This window comes from Ruditapes philippinarum, unplaced genomic scaffold (assembly GCF_026571515.1).
Source record: "Ruditapes philippinarum isolate M1 unplaced genomic scaffold, ASM2657151v2 ctg217_1_1_1_1, whole genome shotgun sequence".
NCBI lineage: Eukaryota > Metazoa > Mollusca > Bivalvia > Venerida > Veneridae > Ruditapes > Ruditapes philippinarum.
Window position 1 is genome coordinate 214957 of NW_026860741.1, and position 27450 is coordinate 242406.

The 27450-nt window shown below is 30.5% G+C and overlaps 1 protein-coding gene across 1 annotated transcript; it reads right to left on the reverse strand.

The window, feature by feature from the left end:
- Positions 1-1709: 1709 nt before the first annotated feature.
- Positions 1710-26832, reverse strand: LOC132713230 (uncharacterized). The gene is made up of 6 exons (XM_060695718.1): positions 26790-26832; positions 7399-7575; positions 7019-7124; positions 5421-5446; positions 4022-4112; positions 1710-2804 (listed from the first exon to the last, which is right to left on the reverse strand). Exons 2-6 carry the CDS (start codon positions 7555-7557, stop codon positions 2644-2646), a joined length of 543 nt encoding a protein of 180 aa, XP_060551701.1. The 5' UTR covers positions 7558-7575; positions 26790-26832; the 3' UTR covers positions 1710-2643.
- Positions 26833-27450: the final 618 nt, after the last annotated feature.

A 27450-nucleotide genomic window follows, 5' to 3' on the forward strand; every position in this document is an offset into this window, starting at 1 on the left:
TTCACGACTGTACAGTGGTCAGGAACCTTGCGACATCTTTATAAGACTATAATCTCTGCATTTACTATAAGTGTCACTTTTGTTAGGTCCATCGCAATCATATATTTAAAACATAAATGTTACATACAGCTAGGTTGTGTAAGACATATCGCATATTTTATTATCTTTCTCAAAATAGTTCCATTCAATCGAAACTGCAATTCTTGTTTTCTTGTTACTCCCAAAGGGAACTCCCAGCTACTGGTATACAGAGTTTTCTGTTCTAAAGACAGCTTAATGTATAGTGTTTTTACTAAAACATATATTATTACTTTTTTAATAGACAAACATTTGTAGCTTAAATTACTTCTTTACCCGAGCAGGTAAGGTTGTTTTGACCACCTCGAGTCTCTTTATAATATTTGTAACACCATTTGTTAGCAAAGCTCACCATTCTTGTTTCGGCGCCAGGTGACCGAAAATGTGTTGGTACGCAGAAAAAACAAACCAAACCAAATCAAACACTTTTTTTGTTGATAAATGTTCAACTCAATTACAATTTGTTATTTTACCTTACCTAGATTTTGTTTATGGACAGTTTTATATAATACTTGACAATTTACATCACCAATAAAGTGTTGTAAGCAAACTTATATACATTCACTGTAGTGATATCGTAAGTATATGTATGTGTATTTAAAACGTCACAGTCATATAATAAATCGTCATATTTGATCTGATTCCTGAAATATCAGTAATAGTACACTATTATTTATGTCTGTAAAAGGAACTTTTACCGTAAATCACGCGTTTGCTTTTAAACTGTAGACAGCATGCCGATGTCGTTGAATCAACAAAATGGGAAATCGAGAATTGCCTTACTTCCTGTCAAATTGTCAACATTATGTACATTGTATGACTGCCTCTGACAGCAAATCATGTGTTGCCATTTAATCTTTAGAAAAAGAGTTAAACAACAATATCACGTACATTGTATGGCATCATTTTTAGTTCTCGACAAGGGTGCAATTTGATTGCAATGGTCAGACAAATCTGGCCAAATGATGAAGTTAAGATGATACTTTATGTTATTTATGTAACTATCATTTTATTGATGCGCAGATAAAAGTAGATTTTCGTTTTTGATTCGTAGTATTTAGATATTATTTATCAGCCAGATCGCAAGCATTTTAAGGGGACCAGAGCCAGAGACCGGCTCGTTTAATATTTTGGGCTAACTAAGTAGTCACTACAAGGGCAAATATTTGCGAAGGGTATAATACTGTTTGATTATAGATTATTATATTTGATTTATGAAATACGTCTCAGTGAAAAAGAACGTGAACAATAATCATACGAAAAGATTGAATATTCGTCATTATAACAGAGATTCATACGAATTCACGACAAATTGAAACAATTTTACTTGTCTGACTTATTTCTTAGAGAAGTGGTGGCAAATTGTCTGCCGTTCTGCCTCAACCAAGGAGTCATATATTCGAGCCATACTTAGGTTAAACACATTCTATTTTTATGACACTAAAGTATAATTGACTGAAAGAAACTTTATGGAATTCTTAAACAATTAAGCGATAATTGATTGACAAACCAAATAAATTACTAATATTATGTAACACCTACAGGTTATACGTGGATAAAAGAGATGATTTATTTCAAGTAATTGCTGTACAGTTATAAAGTAACCCAAACGATATATTAAGACACATGTGAGCAGTTTCAAAATGTTTTATTTGCTAAAATATGTACATATCTTAACACTCAAAATTTGTTTAGTTAATGAGGATCAGATGGGGAACAAGGTGGACTCAAACATTACTATTCATGACTTTATTTTTAAATACGATTATTTTTACATGCCAGAGGACACATGCCAGAGGAGCCGAAATGTAATTCTTAAATTTATAAACAGAGAACACAGAATAACAAGGCAGACCAACGGTGACATAATGCAGCTTCTGCCAATAATCCAGACGCACAGACACAACAGCGCACCGAACAAAAAACTTACCAAAAATCCTACGACAACTGACAATTTGTGCACTAACGGTATTAAGTTAACGTTCAGTTTCATGTCATTAACATTGAATGCTTAACGTTCTAGTGCTCACAATGGTGATCAAATACATAGTTAAATTGATTTGCTAACTCTCTTCTTGATGTAAATAGTATTCCAAAAATATTTTTAAAAACTCTGGAAGCATCAATAGCTTGGATTCTAATCAACTCGTTAAAATATGATGATCAAGATCTGTTTAAAGTCTTGTTTCAAAATTGCAATTGCTTTACTGATCGCGTTATTAACCGTAACTCTAAAAGATGAAATTATATTTTCTCAAAATTAATTAAAAATGATTTTAGCTAATGAATTTAATGTTTTGAAGGTATTCTTTAGGTTTTACTCTACTCACAAATACGAACACGACTTGAATATATATGCATAAATGATGCAACCTTTCACAACATGATCAGAAAAAATAACATTAACCAATTAGTTGATACAAACACATGTCAGCAGTCAGATATACATACATCAATACAACCACAGGGTAAAGGTATAAGGGTTAGCTCCTTATATAAAATATATATCTAAAAATAGGGATTTCATTTGTACAACATGATTTGATACACTTTTAAAACACTATGCTAAGTTTTTCCAAAACAGCAGCCAAGGAGTCGACGAAACGCTGCTACCACTCTGTTGTGAAATCCGCTTCCGGTAGTCGAGTTCTTTCTGGCATCTGTGGATACGGCTCCGAAATTTGGGTTCCATTGGAGTAGAGAATCTTTATCCTGTTGCTCATATTCTAAGGACAAGAAAAAAACAACACTAAAACAATTGAATATACTCTTGTTTTATTCTTCTTTTCTCTGTTTTAGTATTGTTTTGTTGTCTTTTTAGGCTCTGCATGAACATTTCTAATAGTATTTCTTAACATTGCATTGATCTCTTAATTACATGTACCTCTTTATACGTAATTGTAATACAATTTTAGAATAACTGCTTGTAAATTGTTTTGATGGAACAATATTTGAATTCATTGTAAATAAACCACATTTGTTTGTGAGTTTCATTATTGATATCAAATGTTCTAAACAGTTTGTTTTAAATAACTTAACTCAAAACAAAACGGAAACAAATGAATGCTGTTGCCATTGTATTTTGAAGTGGAAAGACATTGAAACATGGACACTATTTTTCTATCAGTACAGTATCACATTAACATGCTTACTTGTCAAATACCATGCTATTTGAAATATTCCATTAACTTGCAAAAGTATTGGTGCAACAGAATTGGTTTGGGCAAATATGCAACTTATAATCTAGAAATGTAATTAAGATTTGAACAGCCTGTCTCGTGATTTAGAATACATTTGAAACATTAGCAATATTGATATTACACACATTTTATCACGAAGTTTCCTTCAAATGGCAATAAAACACATAGTTCTCACAGCTTCACTTTTATTAGATGTCGTTCGTGACAGGAGAGAATTAAAATAAATATGTAATGTGACAAAGAGTCATTTTTGTCTTGATAGTTATTTTTTATTATTTCATTGAATAATGTTTTCTCTTTTCTCGTTCTGTATTTAAAGGTCTGAAATTACTAACACAATCAAAGCGTTATCCTTAACCAACATACAATTTAGGAATTTATATTTTGACGTTTAATTGAAGCAAATATACACATGCATTTTTGCCAGAGAATTTTTTCCGGTTATGCAAATCTAAATAAAATCAAACATCTTTTCATTAAAATCAATTATCTAAGACTACATAGGCAATTCACCTCTCTAACTCATTATTATTATTTTCATATCTTGATGCATATCTTTATCAAATCAAACATTTATAGTATTGAATGAAATCAACTATTCAAAATTTCGTGGCCAACCATTTCCTTAACATATTATTTTCATACTTTCACCGGAGCGCGCTTCTCAACAGATTAATCGGTTTTAACATGTACTTTGTATCCTTTATATTTGAATATAAAATTCTTGAAATCTGTAAACTCACCAGATATTTCTTTTTCATCCACGGGATCAGAGTATTTGTAATGGTGACGATGTTTTGGCTTGTCTTTGCCGGATTTTTTCGATGCTTTTTCCTGTAATGAGATTCAGCTTGTCAAAAGGGCAAAGACAAATGAGTTAACAATGATGACATTCATGCCTGGTGAATAATGAGAATAACTCGAGTTGTCGATGTTGTACTTTATACATCTTTGCTAGATTTCGAGAAAAGTATGAATTATAAAATTCGATTAAAAATACAACTGTGTATGATAGTGTTATATTGTAGAATTAACTCAAGTATGCTAATAACAAATAAATGTTTTAAGTCACCATATGCCGCCTATATTTAATATTTGTAAAGTATTGAGACTATTGTATAGATGCTTGTTTAATCTTTATCGTTGTCATCATCATCATCATCATCATCATCATCATCATCATCATCAGCAGCAGCAGCAGCAGCATTATCATCATCATCATCATCATCATCATCATCATAATTATCATCATCATCATCATCATCATCAATCGTTAAGAAGCAATTACAAATAACTGTCAAACACCAATGGAACAGTATACGTATATCATAGAAAAATGTAGTTACATGTCATGAGAGAACCGTTGGACTAAAATAGCCCATATTATAGGAGAATAATCATCATTTGATATCTATAGAAAAGGTCGTGAAAAGAAATGGAATATTGAAAACTAGTTGTGTCTTATTATGTCACGGTCATATGTCAACAATTGTGATAAATCAAGGTCTTATGTCAGAGGTCTTATTTCTAATAGTTAATTTGAACGAAGGCGTTATTTCATATACGATAGAACATTGATTTGTTCACAAGATTTCACACAAATGGAATCGTGAAAAAATATTTTTTTTTATGGGATTATATTTTAGTTTGAAATTAAATATTCATGAATAAGTATATTCATAAACATGGAATATATTGCATGGTTTGACTTTTGTAAGACAAATTTAATATGGAAAACTTCAAACTGTTCTTTAAGCACGTGTGAGTTAAAACATCTACACGATAAAATATATTTTAAAGACATTATTACACAACATTGCTTGAAAGATTAGAAATGAAATGAATTTGACCTTTAACCCCTGAATGTATATGAACTTCCAGCGGTATTATAATTTGACTACTGTACCACTATCGAAGAACGATTTTTTTTTCTAAAGGTATTATCAGTGCACACAATTAAATTACGCGTCTTTCAAAACATGATAGACAAAATGAACTATGAATAATACTGTAACAATAATGATTTATTTATCACATTTAAAACAATAGGAAATTCAAAAGAGGTGCGAATGGCTAAAATGTATCACATCAACAATGATACAAACAAAAATGAAATAAATAAACTGCAAATAGAATACTCACCGGACCAACAGTACCGTTTTCTTTTTCTGTAACAAAAAGATATATATATGTATTATTACGTATACAAAAAACGTACGGTTGAGGAAGGAGGACATGGGAAATATTTTATTTACTGCGTGCGCATGCGGTAGGTATAACATGGCCACGAAACAACTATTAACGAGCACGTAAAAGCAGTTTCTCGACCATGTAACTATTACATGCACACACAATAGGTATTGAGTGGCCGCGTAATACACTCTAGCTATCGCGTGTGCACATAGTAAATAAAAGATTTTCTATGTGCCTTTTATGCCTTTTATGCAATGAAGAAAATATCCTCAAAATGGTATGTTTAAGTATTTTCTAAAGAATTTATTGTCTTCTTATTGGTCTATAAACATAACACGACGTCAAAGGAACATTCGTTATAAATGTTAGTACTTAATGTTGCGTCGTGACATTCCTTTCTCATATTTACGTATCATGGCTTTGTTTCTTAATAACAGAACTGTGCATTGAAAAGAACCCAAGGACTTTTCTGTGGATGGAGAAAAAAACAGCAATCGTACTGGACGTATCTAACGACATTATAATCCACGTGTTCGATTATGGAATTAGAATAAAGACATATCTGCAGATGTGTTCATTCTGCGGTTACCATTAAAATTGTTTGCCTACAGATCACATACAGAGTAGATGTTAAAAGACACATTTAAAAGGCAAGTAACATATTCTTGGGATGGTTATAAAGTATTCAAGTAGGAATACTTTAAACAACAACTTAAATACACGTTAAATAGAAGACACCAAAATGCCTAAAACATAAGAAAATTTGAACAATTATCAACGACTGAAAATGTAACATCATAAAAAAATTTAGGGCTATTTTTGAAAGGCCCAACGCAGCACAAACAATGATTATGTGACAACGGAGTACAGAGAAACGGTGAACATATGAAAGAATAAGAACATTAATATAAATTTCATAGCAGTCGTAACACATCACAACTTAATATTGCTAAATATTGTGTTGTACATGTGTTTGATCACAAATATAACATGATTTTTAAAAAACTTTTTAATAATCAAAACCAAATCTTCAATTGCCTAACATAATGTAATTTTTGTGACACGTATCATAAACTTTAAAAGCTTTTAGCTGTTATTTTCGATAGACTAGATGAAATAATACACTATATCTCGTGCAACATTAACCTTTGCTAATAAAAAGCAAAAACTAAATTACAGGGCATACTTCTTAGTTATTTGTCATGTTATTTGTTTAAATTAGAGAGTTAATAACATTCCCGAGTATGCTGATTCAGTTCTATGACGCAGATAATTGAAACAAATTGCAATTTCTATTCCGATTCTCTGAAAGTCTGTTTAGAGGATTTATAGATACGACAGAATAAAGTATTTTGAGAGACTAGTAAAATGATGGACAGCAATAGCTTTTCTCCAACAAAATCTTTTTAATTCTGCAATCGATATCAAATACATACAATGTATGTCTAAGTTTTTTATATCCAACATGCACTCTAATCAATTGTAGAAACATTGTTAATAAGTAAATTACTGAATACGAAGTAATAAAAAAGAAAGAAAAACACTACCTGGTCGGCGTTTTCCACTTTTCGAATCACGTGACATAGTGTCTTTTACGTCATTACAATTATCACATTGTCGTAAATATTCGGTTCTTGCTTTCTGTATAACCTCCTGTCGTGGAAAAAATACCAAATTATACGTAATTAAAGCTTCTTGCAAAGACAATGTCAATAACAGCAATCAGGAGTGTAGCAAAAAATGAATTTATCGCAATCTCGGTCATGAAATGAATGCCAAATTGTGCCTGCATAAACACAGATCGAATGCATTACAATAGAAACAACACAAAAGCATTAGAGACTGACTTTATAAACATGGCCAGAATTACAATTACATAATCATAACTAAAACAATCTTTTGTTTTAGATAATTAAGAAAGACTTACTTGAACGAAATTGTCAACCAGTTTCTGTGTTTCTGCAGATCCATTGCTTTCAGGTAGGAGATTATCAGCCTTCTCCTTTGTCTGCTTTTCTGCTTTAAGGCGGGAGTACGTACAATTAGGAACTTCATTTCCGGTTGAAACATCTCCTTTAGTTTTCATTTTATTGCTTTGAAATATCTATAAATAGAATAAAAATGAAATAACACTCGATTGTTCTTAACATTACAAAACAAAGTTCCATTTGCTAGAGATCAAGAAAGAACTCAATATGTCAGAATATTTTATATTCATGAAGTTTAAATCGCATAACATCTGCTTTTCCAGGATAATAAACGATATTGAATAACTTTAAGACAGATTTGTTTCTATTATATGTTTTTACTCCTACTTTATAGCTGTTTTAGTTTTTATCTTTTCAACAACATACAATATAGGCAATCAATACCACAATTAAGCTTTCGTCACAATGTTCTCACAGGCCGCTATTCTATATAAATCAATTGTTTTCTCATCTAAATCAAAACGCTCAGTTGGAATTCCTTGATCAATTTTATATTAGATAAATATTACATACTTGAACATTTTGCATATTGAACGTTCTCTTCGGTATATTCGGTATATTTGAATCAAGTTTGATCGATTTTTAAGTTAGAACTTAGCATTAATATTAAATATGCTTTGACTCTAGCAATGCCCGGTTCATTTTTATTCTTCATTAGTATCTACCAGTTTATAACATAGTATTATCGTATATAACCACATGAAGTTATCTCTTAAAACATACACTGTCAACATCAAATGATTCTCATCGCAAACAAGTTTATATAAAACAACATTTCATATTCACGAGTAAGCAAAGGGATGAAGCTGAGTTTTATTTCAAATCAATACCTAATTGCTTCAATAGAAGAATCGGCTGTATGCAGTTATAAAACAGGACCTTAACCAAAGCAGGTTGTGAACAGAATCAGATTAAATAAAAAATGACAAAGGGTAACTTTGCCATAAGGCAGTAAAAGATCTGGACTAATAAAATCTTTCTTTGCAAAAGTCAGCCACACTGTTTCATTTTCATTGTTAGTTTATCGAGTTGACTACATATTAGCTGGACAAAAAAACTCTCGAAATAAGTCTAATTAACAATAGTTATTTTCCATGGTTATTTCTTTCTCTGAATTTAAAAAGACAGTCGAGTATTATCTTCCAAAGAGAAAACGGTATTCTCAAATGTCTCTTTGGTTTACAGAAAGCAAATAATTGAGATTTTCTTCTCTTAGTTAAAAAAATCGTAAGGAGTGTCTTGAATTACAATCGGTAACCAATCTGTGTGTTTTAATAAAATATGTTAAGACACATAGTATTATACGTTTCGTCATTTTATTACAAACATTTTTCTAAAAAAACATGTGTGTACACGAGATTTCGTAAATGTACAGATTCCTGGTTTGGCAGCAAATAAGAATACTAGACAAGAAGAATACACTGCATTTGATATTTAACCAACTTTATCAAATCGAATAAATGTTCATAAATTTCCTGCTCGTTTTCAGAAGAAGTTAGTTATAATGAACTAACGATTTGTAGATTAATTTTTAACGCATTTTATTGTTACTGCATACTTTCTCAAATTTTTAGTGCTTTTGCTTTTGATCTTGAAATCGACATAACACACAACCTACATTGAAATGAACGGATATTTTACTTACCTCACGGGCTAATTAAACGATTTTATACACAATTGATAATTTAACAGCACATATGTTTCTTATTTTACTTTCTACAAGAACTTGTAAAACAATATGTGATGCTTTTTTGAAAGTGCTCATATAAAACTAAATGCCTTCATTCATCAACGTTACTTATTGTAATCTTATACTGCAATAATCACTGGCTGTGGGAATTTATACGCGTAAATCAACACACTATGTACATGTATGTTTCAACTGCATATTCATCTATTTATTTAATATAAGCTAAAATAAATCCACACATCAGACATATTGTAAAAACAGATTTACTGCAAGCGCGTTATTCAATCCGCCTTTGATAGTTTTAATTTAATTTGATAATTTGTACACAGATGAAAACATGCATAATCCTTTCAATAACTAGACTTTCAAGATCTTATTCCGTTGTTATATTTGTTAAGTATTTAAAATTGCTCACTTAATAGGAAAATGCACAGTATCCTTAACACATACACGACTTTATCCTTACACAATTGCTTTGTAATTATACCTTTTGCAAAATATAAAATATCCGTCACTTTTGCATTAGCAAGTTATCGGCATCAGAGCTGATACTGTTGTATCGCAGTTAGCGAGTAAAGGCATTTTAGTCAATATTTCCAACCATACATAAATATCTCGTGTGACAATTCTAGTGGACAGCCTAGATCAATACTTACGTTGATGATCTAGTTGTAGACTTAATTAGGTTGTATTTATCTGAACGCCTAACTTCAGCTTGCATCCAACTTAATTTCCTGCAACATTTTTCCTTTTTTGTTTTTAAGAAGCGCTGTTAATTGACATTTTTCGTGCAGTTACATATATACATTAGCTACGTTTGTTCACAAATTTCCTAGGGTTATAACATTAAACGAAAACAGTCTTTGATTTCATGCAATTGAAAAGGAATGTTAATTAAAACAATTAATCTTTTGCTTATATGATGTTTGATAATTCAAACGCGACCAAATTTGAAAAGAAATGAAATTCAGACACATATTAAAATGCAATATTTTTAACATACTGCATATGACAAACATGTAAAAAAACAAACATATACTTGTCTTACTTTGTGTCAAAAACTTCAATAACTGACTTTTCCTGGTCCTTCGGGATCATTGATGCCAGCACTATTAACTATTAAGTTTTGAGAATAAAGTACCAGTCAAGCCTGACTGATGCTGTACTTATTCATTATCCCTTATGTACAGAATTATAACTAATGCTTCCGAGGGACCACTTTGTTTTCAGATTTTTGTAATATGTCATAGAAGTGGAAAAATGTGATTAAATGATTTAGTTAAATGTCTTTTAACTTGCACGATGAAATAAATTACACATGTCAGAGTCACTTTAAAGATTAAATTGAAAATGAATGAACTCAATTCTGTTTATTACGGCATCATCAAAATTTGCAATTGGGACTTCAAGTTTTAATAGGAATTTGGCATAAACATGTAATTTAAACCTAAACAACTGTAGTCATACAAATTTTGTCGACCCTTAAATTACAATGTAATCGGATATCTTTTATTTAAATTTTGCATGACCAAAAATCTTTAGACAATACTGATTACTTTAAAATACTAGGTTGTTTTCTTTCAACACAAAGAGTAATCTTTTTGAAAATTAAATACTTGATTCACAATGCCACAATAACATACAAAAACCGTAGGCATGATCCACAAAGAACAACTTTGTTGTAAAGTATATTGGAAAATTTCATGGACAGTTAATTATACGAAAGCTTTTATTGAAGTTTCTAATTTCTTTGCCACTTCGTTATAAAATCATGAAGAATAATGATACTTAACTGGAAGGAAATTCTTCTAATAATGATTTGTTACAAAATCAAGTGAAAACACAAACAAATACTACGAGTATAACTACAACAGAGTACACATTCAATTCAATGTTTGAATGATAATGCATTATAATTATTACATTTTACAATACGTTTGTATCATAACCATCAATTTGTTTCGTTGTTTATATAATTGTGTCGAACTTGTTATCATTTAATGCCCAAATCAATAGCTCCTTGTCATATATGCTTATAGGAAAAAAAATATTATCACTAAGATACTTTGGTTCCATTTCCTTCACACAGTTATTGACTTGTCGCCCTAAGCGTGATAAATAATTGTGAATTAGCTTGAAACAATTGTTCGTTTTGTATTTCGTTTTCTGAAAGTGTGAAGCTTAACGTTTTTTTTCTTGTTTGTTTTGTTATTAATTTATCCGATGCTAAAACATAATAAGTTTTAAGCACAAAGCACTGTCGCATTTAAGAGGCTGATAGAATTGTGTTTTGGTTCAATACAAGGACCCCAAACTATGTTATATCATCTCAGATATGGCATTATCAACATAGCTCATATGCACATAATTATCTGTTAGTTTGTATTACTAATATATCATTCAAAATCAAGTTTATATCTTCCAGGAGCAAAACTAAAAAAAAACAAAAACAAAAAACAAATGTATATTAAAAATATATATATATTACGTAATTCCAAGAAACTCAATCATTTTATCAGGAAACGTGAAAGAAAGCGTCCTGTTTAAATCAATACATCACTTAGTTCCTTTCTGGACTCGTTAATGGTCAGACATTGTCAACAGAAAAGCTTTTGTGAGAAAAACGCTATCAATCAAGCTAAGGAGGTATACTTATTTTGATATTAGTCGGTGCAACTGAAGTCAGACTACCGAACCTAAATTGTAGCTTTTCGCTTATTCGATGTAAGACTTTGATCATTGCAACGTGCTAACTAATTTTCATTTGCATCGCATACGCACATGCTGGTAGGTGAATTAACTTTCCTTCAATTTTTGTTTGTTTTAGTTTAATAAAAATAGCATACATCATAAATTTGGTGAAATAATAATTTAATCCCATACAAAAACTTCATGTCGCGTATGTAGTAGTTCAAATATTTATAGTTGACTTATTAAGAATGAAAATGTCCTTGATAAACCATGTGATCAATAATATACAACATTTATTTCATGTCAGCTAAATTGAAATGTCTTTAATCTTTGCGTCGCTTAGAAAGATAATATAAGTTAAACATGAGTCTTATTGTATTAAAAGCCTTAAACCAAATCTCAGCATCTGTTTTAAATCATAAATTTACATTAATTTTCAATTTAAACACTCTATAATCTAAATTGTTTATTATGATCACCATACCTTTGTGCTACATTAAAACTGCATATAAAGATATATCTGAACCCTGGTAGTGACCACATCTTCGACTAATGTAATACTGTAGACCAAGATAAGCCGACACTACCGTGCCATCATAACATAGACAGTACTGTTCGATATTCATTCAGTTTTCATTCAGAAAATGAAGGTTTTATCAAAATTAAAAGATGTACCGGTCTTCTGTTTTGATTGAAAAATGAGTAAGTCTATTATATTATGCGTGGTAAATGTTATTTTTTCCCAGACATATTTGATAAAAGTATCAGTATTTACATTTTCTCGATCTTTATTACGTAACACTATCGGATTTTTTCTATTTAAACAAAGAAGGCCAGAAGCGTGCATTATTCTGCAACAATGCACTCGCCGTTCTTATTACCTCCCTGTGTATTTTAAGACCGACACATTGACGGCGCCATTTTGTTTGATAAAAATCAATTTTTTGTCTAATTTTGTCGTGAAAACTATCTAGAGTGAAAGAAAATGGTCTCACTAAGAAAATTAAACCGAACACCAATATCTTTTACTCAGTCGTTAACGCTGTACAGACGTTTAAAAGGTTGTTTACGTGACGTCACAATGTAGCGCCAAACAGGACGTGCCAAAACAATCAAATCAAGAACGCTATTTCAATGTCGCAAACGAGTTAAATTTCACAATAACTTCACTATTACATGTATTAATATTTTGTATTTCGCTTGAAAATATAAAGTGGAAAAAAATAAACAAACAAAGTTTTATCGACATTTTCAAAATTTGTTATTCTCAAAATGTTTCTACACTCGGTAGATTTCACAACAGTTTATTTAACCCACTTGAACAGCCTTTAAAGAACGTTTCTATTGGAAACTCTTAGGCGAAAACAAATTTAATCACCAAACATAAATTCCAACTATATATTAATTATTATATTTTTCTTGACGTGTTAGAATGGAAATAGATATTAATTCTTCGTGCATTTATGTATAATAATGCACGTTTTTTCGTTCAAATGCTTTGTTATTAATCCTACCGGCCTTCGTGATTATATTACTACGCATCTGAACTCAAACCGTGCATTATTCTATAACAATGCACTCAGAATTGATAGCTATTTCCTAAATATTACGAGTACACTGAGGTTCTTTATCATTAAAGTCTCACTACATCTTTCTTCCAGTCTAATGATGATATTTGATTTATTCTAGACATAATGTTTTGCATGATTAACATTGTATTACTAAATATTTCTTAGACTAATATTCATAGAACATAAAATTAATGTAATTATTGTATTCCGTAAAAACTATTGATATGTTTTGGAAAAACACTATTAGATAGCAATATGTAAATGTCGATGAAACAGTCTGGAAAAGGTAAGATTCAAGGGAAGCAATTAAAATAACATTGATGTTATTATATTATTTCTCAAGGACAAACTTATCATAGTGAAACATAGAAATAATGAATACTCGCCTTATCAATGGAACCTAGCAATGAGTTACATAGATAACTATTTTGCGTCTCATTTTGCATGCAGATTTTCTGTTCACAGTGTTAAATGTATTTCTGTATATATTTGTACATTTACGGATACACTTATCATTAAAATTCATTTTGATAATGATTAAGAATGTTGTTCTTACAGTCCTGAATATCTTACGATTAGACTATAATCAAACATATCATATCTGAAGCGCACATATGCATATGATGAACCTATATGTTATGTGACATGATAATTATGTCGATCAGTGTAATTTTAGCCATTTGTTTTTGAAAATTAAATGACACACATCACTGACAGATAAACTTAAAAATTGAAGCAACTGTTGTAACTGTGATCAAATGTTGAATTCATTACAATCATTACCAACTGTTTCTCACTTGAAAACAAGATATAGTTTAATCGATTGTCTTTTCTGATATAGGTAGGATGATTATTCTGAAGATACTAATTATACTTAAATCTGATTAAGTATTTTATTGATTTGTGAGCTAAAGTTGATAAGATGATCTTTTATTGACTCAAAAGTTCTCATTATGTTTTCGTTTGTTTGAAACATTAGCCAACTACATTATTTAAATAAAATGCAGTTATTACAGTGGATACAAATTAAACTATATACAAATAAGACTTAGTGACGCTGTGTATCTAGCAATAATAAGCAAGCATGTCAAATATAAGTATCATAAAAATACCAACAAAAATAACTATCGAAGTTAACAGTTTTATTCCGACTAAAAATATGACAATGGAAACACAAGTAACTTGTTCAATTTACAGCAATAGAAATGTGCATTAAAAAGGAAAGAAGACAGAAAACAGTCCCAAATGTTCCAGTATTATACAATTGCTATAGTTTATTGATGTTTAAATGTATATGATTGGAAACGAAATCAAACAATTATAATAAATATTAGCGAAGGCACACAAGCATATTTTATCCACCAAATGCAAGAAATTACTCAAGTCCAAACCCATGTTATAATTGAACAGTAATGGATGTTTATAACATTTTACCATACAGCTGTATTGAAATCATACTTTATTATGTTGATCATATAATTGTTTCCGGCTTGTAATCGTATAATGGTCAGATCAATAGTTCTATTCTATATGTATACCGGGAAATAATTCCTAATATACCTCATTCTGCTAGTTCTAGTCTTTACTTTGTTATTGATTTGTCACCCGTAGCGTAATACATCATTATCAACCAATCCTGAATCACTCGCACGTCTTTATATATATTTGAAGCTATACTATTATTTCATGATATATTAGGGACTTTTCAGCATTATTCCTATTGCATTCGTGTTGTAACAAAGTTTAATTGTTAATTCCGTTTAATTTAAAATCAGTCAGGATCAGATCCTTTCCAAACAGGAGCATACCGCAAGTTCATTTCATCTGTTGAAATACTTATATTCAAAAGAAAATGTGCAATAAAAATATCGAAACATGTCAATGAAAGAGTATTTATAGAAAAACCACTTAACATCCAATCTTTGTTATTTCACACATTGTTATATTTCATTTTCCTTATCTACGTAACTTACGTTTATGGCCAACCATTGTCAACAAAACTTGCCTTTCAGGCAAGGATGCTTTCACTAAAATTAATTAAAAGATAATTAAAGTAACTGCGACATAAGACATTGCATAGAAACTCACATGATAAGATTATCGCTAATTGTGTTAACAATGCAAAGGGTGAATCAATATAATGAAGGGATATCAATGTTAATGCGCGTCGCCTACGCATGCATTCTGCAATTTGTGTAAAATAACTGTTGTGGAAAGCTGAAAAGCTGGAAACAACAACAACAAAAAGATGTTTTTACTGTTGTTTCAACCATTTACATCATTGAAATACTGTATTGTCTGTTCTTTTTATTACAACTCAAAACAATCAAAATGTGCAGGCTACAGTAGGGTGAGCGTTGCCGTTTACACGAAAACGGACGCTATGGAAAATACGCACGCACGTTACACGCTATACGAACGAACGTTACACGCACGCTTTACCAAACGAAATACGCAGACGCACGCAAAACGATATACGCTAAACGAAATACGCTAAACGATATACGCACGCTAAAACGCACGCAAAATAAAAACGTTTCTAAACGTTTAATAAAATATCGTAATCATATATTTTTTAACAACTTTAGCTCTATTTAAGATATTTTTAACTTCTCAATAGTAACAGACGCAAAACATGGTACTTAAACGTTTAGACGAACGCAGACGCACGCTAAACGTTTCTGGGGATAACAAACGCACGCTTTCAAACGCACGATAAACGAAAAACGATACACGAAAAACGATAAACGTTAAACGCTTGTAAACGATGCACGCTTGAGAAAGCGTTTTATCAAACGCACGTTGCACGATATACGCACGCACGATAAACGAAAAACGCACGCACAAAAAACGCTATTTTAGACAACCGAAACGTTCACCCTACTGTAAGTTAACATCGCATATTGAGATGATTTGGACTGTTTCTGACAAAACGCGTGATGCGAAATACATTTAAAGACTTCTGAATAATGAATTATCATTAGAAAGACGACAAGGCCCTTTTCATCAATGTTTTTATCCGTGTACATGTACTGGTATAGATATATACAATATATATTTATTGTAAGAATAAATTTACTACTACATTTATTTGATATAATCATCAACGGCGGTGGGACAGGTAAATGGCATACTTTATTTTTATTGCAATGATTTGAAAATTGTGCATGTTTAATACATACAGCAATTCAAGAGGTTCAAAACGCAAACCCCTCCTTTAAATGTAGAGCAAATATAAAATTAAACCGCCTTCAGGAGTGTCTGCAGAATAAGACGTGAAATAAATTCACGGTTCCCCTAGGAAATATCAAATGAATCTTTTGTTCAAGAATAGAACATAAAAGAGAAAAGGCATCCTATCTTATTTCTATTAATTCTACCAAATAGAGATCGTGGATCAATTAAACAACATGTGAAAATGATTACTTATTCTTAGAACAAACAAGGAGTATTCAAACTACTTTACTATTTTCTGAATAGAAGAGTTCATATTTTTTGTATTCTTTGCGATGTTTTTTAAGATATCTAAAGATGAAAAAGTCTTAATTGTTAATAACATATCGTTGTCTGTTCAAACGAGAATTTTTAGGTATATTATTATTACAGAATTATCAATTAACTATTGATAAACTTATCAGTTTTAATTGTTTTATTATAAACGAACTAATACTCTTCCACGTAAGGAACCTACCTATTTACAGACGGTTGATGATTCTACTAAGGCGCCCGTGTGGGCTTAGACTTAATTAAATGCAAAGGGGATCTGAGGTCTTTCTTAGCCTAGAAGTCGCCCTATGACCTTTAACAGTGCCGTTTTGACTTTAAGTTTGAATGCACCAAAAACAAAGAAATGTTATGGGATCTGGTGCAAAGAAGAAGCTTTTTAATACAACAGATGAATAATGGTATTAAATGATTTTAAGTTATAAACTTATCTTCACATCAAATAAAGGTACGTTTACAGTGTAATATGTTATGTTGTCACATCGATGCTTTATTCATCATATCTTATAAACAAAATGAAAAATAACTGTCCTGTACTGCATGATTACGTTTGGAAAATACTCAATTTGTAGTGTTTAAAAATTACCATTATGCGCATTAAAGATATACTGCCTTTCTCCGATAACATTTTTATATCATATCTTTACAATTCATACAATAATTTTAAAAAAGGTAAATCTAATGTCATCTTTTCTAGATATTGATGGACCTAAAAACTTATTTTTTTCTTTTATTTATACATTCACATGATTAAATTTATGGCGTAGTCAACCAAACTATAATAAATCATTATAAAATTTCTCCAGAATTCTTAACATGTTTTTGTGCTGTTTCAATCTTTATGAAATAGCGTCTGGCCATAATATTTTTTTCCGACAACAATTAAAAACATAGAAAAGGAGAAAAAACAATAAAAATCGATTACACAAGGAAGTTGTGTTTTGTTTCACCAGTGATATTTGGTTGTGTCACTTTCTAAGCAGCAATAACAGCATCGGCAAAAAAGATAAGTTAGTTAAATTAACTCAAAATACTACTTACTTTAATAAACATAATTGAATGCATTACAAGATATTCAAATTATACAGCCGGCTTAATCTTTTTTATTTTACTGTTCACTAACACATTTAGGTCACATGGAGCGGATGTTACATACTTAAAGCAACATCAATGGTCGAAACCACTTCACCTGCTGGAACTAAGAGATTAATAGACTACAGTAATTCAAACCCTTTATGTCGCCTCTTACGATCTCGCAGGGTATAACAGTGGCTGCAGTTCTGTTGCCTCAATCCGTAAAGAGAATCCCTCTGATACTGGGTGCTTATGAATCTTTCAAAGAAACTAAGCCAAACAAAAACAATGTTCATACAGGAAACAAAGTCATTTAGTTTGCTACAAATTTATCTGTTAATGGTAAATCACTGTTTTCGCATTATTACCATTATTACCATGTTTGTTATCACAATAATACTGTTTTGTTCAACATTCTGTCAATAGCGGTCATTTACACTTAATCGATTTTTGTGTTACAATTAACATCTAGGTTGGTCAGATTTCATCCAGTTATGAAGTTCTTATGAATTGAAATTATAGATTTATTGATAACTTGTTTTAATGTTAGACGCACGATGAATTTATTCAAGTGCCTCGACCATTAATGTCCATGTAAAGTAAACTTTAATAAATAATGTGAACTAAGGTATATTAAGTAAAGCTGTGTTCACTTTTGACACTTGCATGAACTTGACAATTAGGAAAATCTTGTCCCACTTAAATTATACTTTTTTTCTTTTCAAACATTTATAATTACTCTTATAATAATGCGTAAATACTTTAATACTCAATGAATTGTTAATGAAACGTTAAAAGGAAAATTAAATATTGACAGTAAAGACCAACGTTTATGTAAGCAGATAATATTTCATCAGATAATACATTTCTTGTATTTTTTTCAAGAATTTTCCTGAACCAAAAATATAGTTGAACAAAATTGGTTTTTACTGAAATGAATGTCAGAAGAAAATAGTAAAAAACCGAAAATTTTAAATTATCTCCAGCGGATAACATATCTGCTGGAAATTGTTGTCAATTTTTTAACATTAATTGAATCAAATGAGGATGAATGGCATCGACAATTGCTGTAAATGAAACGCAATTTGAAACTAATTTTCCGTTCTAAATCACGATTAATCTTAACAACTTCATCATTTCCCAATAATGTAGGCCAAACTTGAAATTTAATACAGAAACATCTAAAGGGAATTACTAAATTGCATTAATTGGTATTTTGTTTCAGTGATGAATGAAAAAGACAAGTCCTTGAAAGATTGGAAACCGTATGCGTGTTGTCTGTATACTTCATACAACTTTATTTGCAATTGTTGTTTCACTACACTTGTGAATTTTCCTTCCGTCCTTCCAAATATTTATGCATGTAAACATTAGACTAGTGTACACGTGTTCCTTCAACGGTTCACTCCATAGCTTCCATTGGCCTTTGTAAGGTAAAATATTTCCTCCACAATTACCTTTGAGATTGACAATACGTACTTAATCAAAACATTAACTGAATGATGTGTATAATTATGAATTTTGACCAGACAATTTATTTCAACATACAATAAGACAGAAAACTATAATTAATTATTATGTAGTCAGCTAGAAAAGAGTATCACACTACAGGTTTCACTCGATATAGGTCAAAACCACAGATATGTAAATAATGACCGTAAAGTTATAAATGTTATTGTATATAAAATCAAAGTTTCCTTTAAGCAGACTCACATTTAAAAAAATAAAATGCGTTGGGCTTTCTTTATGAAAAGGAAAACTTTAAAATCAGATACATCGCCATCCTTTTAATGATCGATTTTTTCTTTGAATACTTGAAACAATAAAAAAAACAAGATTAACAAAAAAACAAAACAAAACAACGTTAATTTAATGAACAAAGATTCGTAATGACGTTTTAAATTGATCGTTTAAAGTCTAGAGGACAGTACTTATCCAGGATCTTTCATGAAGTCTTATATAGTTATTAATTTTGACTAAAATTTAGTCAATTCGTATGCCAAATATATATTGTTTTTCTTTCCAAATACTTCGAAATGTCTATATAAATGTTCAAAGATTAAAGATGCCCCAATAAGCTAATATGCGATATAGAACTATACGTTTTCTACAACATGCAAGGATAGTCTCATTTTGTTCTTCTGTGTTCTTAAACCATGTTCGATATTATGTCGGCGGTCGATCCACCTAACAGACTTTTCTGGATAGCTTGTCCAATTTCCCTGAACTAGAGTAAGAAAGCAAATATCCATAACACTAATAGTCCCATGCCATTTGTCATGGAGAAAAAATGCCTCGCCCAAACATCGACCCAATGACCCTTAATGACCACTGGTTTACTTATCTAATCCTCTTCCTTTCTAAACGGGCGATTTAAGTTTCTGTTAGAAATTGTTGCGGGAGTAAGCTACAGGATAATAAAGCCGACAAATGTTTCCAATGATACGTGTAAGTAATTACTTTATTATATAACCAACTTATGAGCACTATAATATTGATCAACATTACTTTACAAATGATTATTATGTAATATGAACAATGTCATGTTGTCACTAGCAGATTAAAACATTGTCATATTGTTTTAACCAACTCAATAATCTGACCTTGTAAACATTGTTTTACCCTGGAATATTGTATTACCATATTGTTATACGGTGATGCAATTAATTGGGTTTTTAAGTAGGTTACCCGGAATTTCGATTTACTTACCAGTTAAATAATAAATGGATATACATTACTTCTAGTTTCTCACTCACATTTGACCCTGCTAAAATCACTGCCTTCACGTAGATATTCGTATGATTATAAATATGCATGAAATATATGTTTTTCTTTGTTCAATCTCGTTAAGAAGTCTATCGATGAAAAACTATAATTCAACTACATTTAAACTACATTTAAAAACAATATATAATAATAAAAAAAGTTTTCATTACATTCTATAAAAAACTTTGATATAAAACAAATATATGATGGCAATGATCTTTGTAGTAAAGCAAAGGGGGAAATATTATGTGGATATGCTCTTAACCTTGGATGTATGAATTCGTGCATAACGTGTACTTCATATTATTTGTCTTGCTATGGTAATTATTGAGAAAAAATATTGATAAAAAGGAAACATCGGACCGGTTAATGTCTCGACAATAATCACGAATCAATTTTTTTCAGTTTCGCTATCTACGTGTGATCGTGACATCATAGGAAAAGACTTGGTCTTGCGCAGTGTATAGTGTTGCCTCATCTACTAAGTGATTTCAACGTCCGTCAGAAATAACGTTTTTTAAAGCACACGTGACTTCAGACAGACAAACGAAAGAAGCATTAAATTAAACTGCACGTAACTAAAATATAAAACACTACTCTGATTCCTGGGAGCAGACATATGGAGATTATCAAACACATGATTTAAGTGTTTATTTTTGTATTCTTGAAGTCAGAATTACTGAAAACAAAATTATTCAAAACATCAGAAGAAAACATATACACAAAGGTAAGATTGAATCCCGGATGCAATTAAACAGCTTATGTAGAAATGTTTTGCAGACACATTATTCAATTATGGAGAGACATGGATTTAGAAGTTGTATATAGGCACAGTTCTCATTGTTTTGCAATACATTTCAAAGATATCGAAGATCATTTCTTGATTAAAAATATTTTCAAAATGGGATGTTTAATTGCACGATAATCCAAACAGAATAAATTTAAGTGAACCAATCAGAAGCTGGAATAAAAACATGGGTCAGTGGAGATATAATAAGAAGGGTGTTTAATCCACAAATATACATGTATTTCCAAGACATAAAACGTACGAGTCAAAGAAACAGGGTCTTTTGAATATGTGTTTTATTGCCTGCGATTTTCGCAAATATGTTCTAGTCCTCAATGCTATCAAGGGACTACCCCTTTAATCAGATACTTTTAACATACCATCTCTATACATAGACACAACTTTAAAATGTAAATTTTAACATGAATTATTTAAAGTTCCCATTCAAATAAATATCATGTATAGATAAATTCAGTAGGAAACAATCCTCATTATGCAGAGTTCATTACAGTCTAAAGCATTTAATTTTGTATGGAACAGAAATATTACTCTGTATTAAATTGAAAACCAGACATTCAGCATGCAATCAATTTTAATTAAACTACAGTGCTGTTGATACTTTATAAAAAAGAATTATTCCATCAGCAGCTATCAATCATTTTGTATATGGAAGTTTCACATGAAATGTGTACATAAAATTGTTGTTTTTGTTGTTGTTGTCTGGTACAGGCTACACAACCATTTTGTATATCATAAAGAAAATCAGGAAAACATACGGTTTATTATTGATGTGGCTATTTACAACAAACGATACGTGTTCGTTCAATAAGGGAACGAAAATAGAGATCAGGTATATTTTATGTGGGTAGATATAGACATGTTAAATATATAATAAATAATTATAATGAAGTGTTTTGTATATAATATAAAATTGTACCAGTGTCGATTATTTGCTTATAATTATAATTGAATTATGTAAGTGTTATGATATAACAATAAAGAAACGGGTATTGCAAATCACATCATTAAATACAAACTACAATGGGCACTTAATTAAATCTGTGTAAATGTTATACATGTATTACCTACAAAAGAAAACAAGCTCGCATAAAAAACGTTATGTCTCTTTTTGCATATCTATAAAAAAATTGAAAAGTACTCCTCTCAATTAAATAATTATAAATGATGAATATCGAACCCTGTTTAAGCAACACTATAAATAAAGCTCATTCCTCTTAGGTAATGACTGATCAATTATCAAACTTGAGCTGTATCTTAAAATCTAAAATGAATTCAAAATTACTCAGAATTATTTAGGATTACCTTTCTGTTGTTAAATGTACTGTTCCTTTGCAAATGTTTACATTTAATGCACTGTTCTGTAGATATTTATATCAAATCCATTTGTGTTTCTTAAATCAGTCGTTCCACATTCATTATGTCCAACTGCTAGCTTTTCTTTCAACACACTTGTAACCGTAAATTCAAAATCACAGTTTGTAAGACGGGAGTATTCCTTATAGCACAAATGATCGATAAAAATGACAACAACAAACAATGGCCTCAATCACGTCTCGGATACCTTATTTGTCTACGCTACTTTGACTAATGCTAGAACATCTGAAAAAAAATCATTTGATATTTAGGTTTAAGATAAACGGAGCTACTATTCCTAAAAGATTAAACCATAGCTATACATTTGTAAATTAGATACCAGATTTGTCCATTTATGATGAATCGTTGTCATTGGCGTCCGCGCCGAAGCTCGACGCCCCTTATGGAATATAATCAGATTTTGTGAAAGAGCGGTAGCAATTTCTCGGGCCTTTTCGTCGGTCATAATAGCCGATCATTCCGATTGGTATGAGGGTATTTGATTATCAAAAATGAAATGTCGCGAACAATGAATAGCGAACTGGCGAATATCGCGATGCAAACATATTCAAATGAAAATATTTTATCCGCCAACTTATCGCGCTATTCGGGTTTTTTTATTAATCACTTTGTAGTGCACACCTGAAATGAAATATTAAAAATGAAACATATTCAAAAAACTAATTGCACTTTGGATATAATAAAAGCTTTTGAGAGAAAAACGCTGTCAATCAAGCAAAAGAGGCATACTTATTTTGATACTAGTCGCTGCAACTGAAGTCAGACTACCGAACTTAATTATTCGATATAAGACTTTTGATTATTGAAACGTGTTTACTAATTTTCATATGCATCGCATACGCACATGCTAGTAGTTGAATTAACTATTCTTCAGTTTTTGTTTAAAAGAAAAAAGTATACATGATAAATTTGGTTAAATGATAATTTAATCCCATACAAAAACTAAACGTTGTGTATGCAGTAGTTCAAATATTTATTGTTGACTTAATACGAATGATAATTTCCTTAATAAATCATGTGATCAGTATAAGTTAACAAAGTCTAATTGTATTAAAAGCCTTTTACCAAATCTAACATCAGTTTTAAATCATAAAATTACAATAATTTTCAATTAAAACATTCAATAATCTAAATTGTTTATTATGATTTTCATATATTTGTGCTACATTAAAACTGCATATAAAGATATATTTGAACCCTGCTAGTGACCACATCTTCGACTAATGTAATACTGTAGACCAAGACGGCACGTCCGTACCATCATAACATAGACAGTACTGTTCGTTATTCAGTCAGTTTTCATTAAGAAAATGATGGTTTTCTCAAAATTAAAAGATGTACCGGTCTTCGTTTTAGATAAAAAAAATGGGTAAAGCCATTTATAATATTATGAGTGGTACATGTAAATGTTTTTCCCAGACACATTTAATAAAAGTTTCAGTATTTATATTTTCTCGATCTTTATTACGTATTCTAACACAATCAGATTTTATTCTATATAAACAAAGATGGTCAGAAGCTTCCTTTATTCTACAACAATGCACTCGCCTTTCTTATTACCTCCATATGTATATTAAAACCGACACATTGATGGCGCCATTTTGTTTGAAAAGTTTGATAAATAAAAATCAATTTTTTGTCTAATTTTGTTGTGAAAACTATCTAGAGTGAAAGGAAATGGTCTCACTTAGAAAATTAAACCAAACACCAATATCTTGAATTCAGTCGTTTACGCTGTACAGACGTTTAAAAGGTTGTTAACGTGACGTCACAATGTAGCGCCAAACAGCACGTGCCTAAACAATCAAATCAAGAACGCTATTTCAATGTCGCGAACGAGTTAAATTTCACAATTATTCCACTATTAATACCTTGTATTTCGCTTTGAAAAATGTATAGTGAAAACAATTAACATACAAAGTTTTATCGACGTTTTAAAAATTCGTTATTCTCAAAATGTTTCGACACACAGTAGATTTAACGACAAATTTTTTTAACACACTGGAACAGCCTTTAAAGAACGTTTCTATTGGAAACCCTGAGGCGAAAACAAATTTAACCACCAAACAAAAAGTCAAAATATATAGTAATAATTATATTTTTTCTTGACGTGTTAGAATGGAAATAGATAAGATATTAAATCTTCGTGCATTATTGTATAATAATGGACGTTTTTACGTTAAATGTTTTGTAAATAATTCTATCGGCCTTCGTGATTATATTACTACACATTTGAACTCAAACCATGCATTATTCTACAACAATGCACTCAGAATTGAAATCATTTTTCCTAAATATAACGAGTACACTGAGGTTTTTTATCATAAAAATCTCACATCACTACATCTTTCTTTCAGTCTAATGATAATGAGACATGATATTTGATCTATTCGAGACAAATGTTTTGCATGATTAACATTGTATAACTAAATATTTCTAATATTCATAGAATATAAATGTAATTATTGTATTCCGTAAATACAAATTATATGTTTTGGAAAAACACTATTAGATAGCAATATGTAAATGTAAAGTAAATGTCGATAAAATAACAGTCTGGAAAAGGGAAGATTCAAGGGAAGCAATTAAAATAACAGTGGTGTTATTAGAACAAACTTATCTTAGTGAAACATAGAAATAATGAATACTTAAAGATATCAAAGATACCTTTACAAAGAGTTACAAAATAACAAGAATAAAGATCAACAAGGCAAAGGCAACGTTCACAGGATGCCACCCCCGGACACACTCAAGCAGGACACCCAGAGGGCACCAAACAAGTACTTGGAGTGGACACAAGGGCGAAAGGAGCGGGACATGTAATGTGAAATAATATAAACAAAAACAGGCCCATAAGGGAATTAAAGGGAAAAGGGCTGTACTGGTGAAAAGGTGGGGGGGGGAATTAAAAATGGAAGGGGGGGGGGAGAGAGAAAATACCTACCGTCAACGACAATCCAACAAGAAAGACTACTATTTTGCATCTCGTTTTGCATGCAGCTTGTCTGTTCACAGTGTTAAATGTATTGCTGTATATATTTGTACATTTATGGATACACGTATAATTTAAATTCAAATGATTTTGATAATGATTAAGAACTATATGTTTTTTCTTACAGTCCTGATGTCCTTAACATCAAACATATCATCTCTAAAGCGCATATATGCATTTGATGAACCAATATAAAAATGGTACAGGATTGCTACACAATTCTGCATTCTATGTCACATCAATGTCTAATAAAAGAGTGTTCCGCTGAATCATTTAATAGTTATATTATTTTTTCCTATAGAACAAAAAGCATTCAAAATTTGATTATGTGACATGATATGTCAATCAATTTTATTTTGACCATTTGTTCTTGAAAAATTAATGACACACATGCTTCGTCACTGACAGATAAACTTGGAAAATAAAGCAACTGTTATAATTGTGATCAAAGGTAGAATTCATTATACCTCTTTATTTTCATAAAAACAATCATTGCTTCTTTTATATTGTTTCATCTGTTTTTAACTTGAAAACATGATATGGTTAAACCGATTGTCTTCTCTGATAATGGTAGAAGGATTGTTCTTAAGATACTAATTATTCTTAAATCTGAATTATTTTATCGATTTGTGAGTTAAAGTTGATAAATCATCTTTTAAATTAATTGACTCAAAAGTTCTTGACTGTCATGTTTTCGTTTGTTTGAAACATTAGTCAACTACATTACTTTATTAGTAAATAAAATGCAGTTATTACAGTGAATACAAATAAACTATATACAAATAAATAAGTTACGTTGTGTATCTAGCAATAATAAACAGGAAAGTATCATAAAATGAACACCAACAAAAATAACTTACCGAAGTTTTATTCCGAAAAAATGTGACAATGAAAACATAAGTTACTTGTTTAATACACATCATTAGAAATGTGCATTAAAAAGGAAAAAAGACAGAAAACAGTTCCAATATTTCCAGTATTATACAATTGCTATGGTTTATTGATATTTAACTGTATATGATTGGCAACGAAATCAAATCAAACAAACTATCTGTCATAAATTGAAGCGAAGGCAAACAAGCATATTATATCCATCAAATACCAGAAATTCTATGATTGAACGGTAATGTATGTTTATATTATTTTACCAAACCGCTGTACTGAAATCATACTTTATAATGTTGATCATATAATCTTTTCCGGCTTGTAATCGTAGAAGGTTCATATTAATAGTTCTATTCTCTATGTATACAGGGATATAATTCCTAATATACCTCATTCTGTTAGTTCTAGCCTTTACTTCGTTATTGATTTGTCACCCGTAGCGCAATACATCATTATCAACCAATCCTGAGACACTAGCACGTCTTTATATATATTTTATCTTCGGTCAGCTTGAAGCTATACTATCATTTCATGATATTTTAGGGATTTTTAGGCCAATTGCAGTAGTGTTTTTACAAAGTTTAAATTGTTTATTCTGTTAAATTTAAAATCAGCCAGGATTAGATCCTTTCTAAA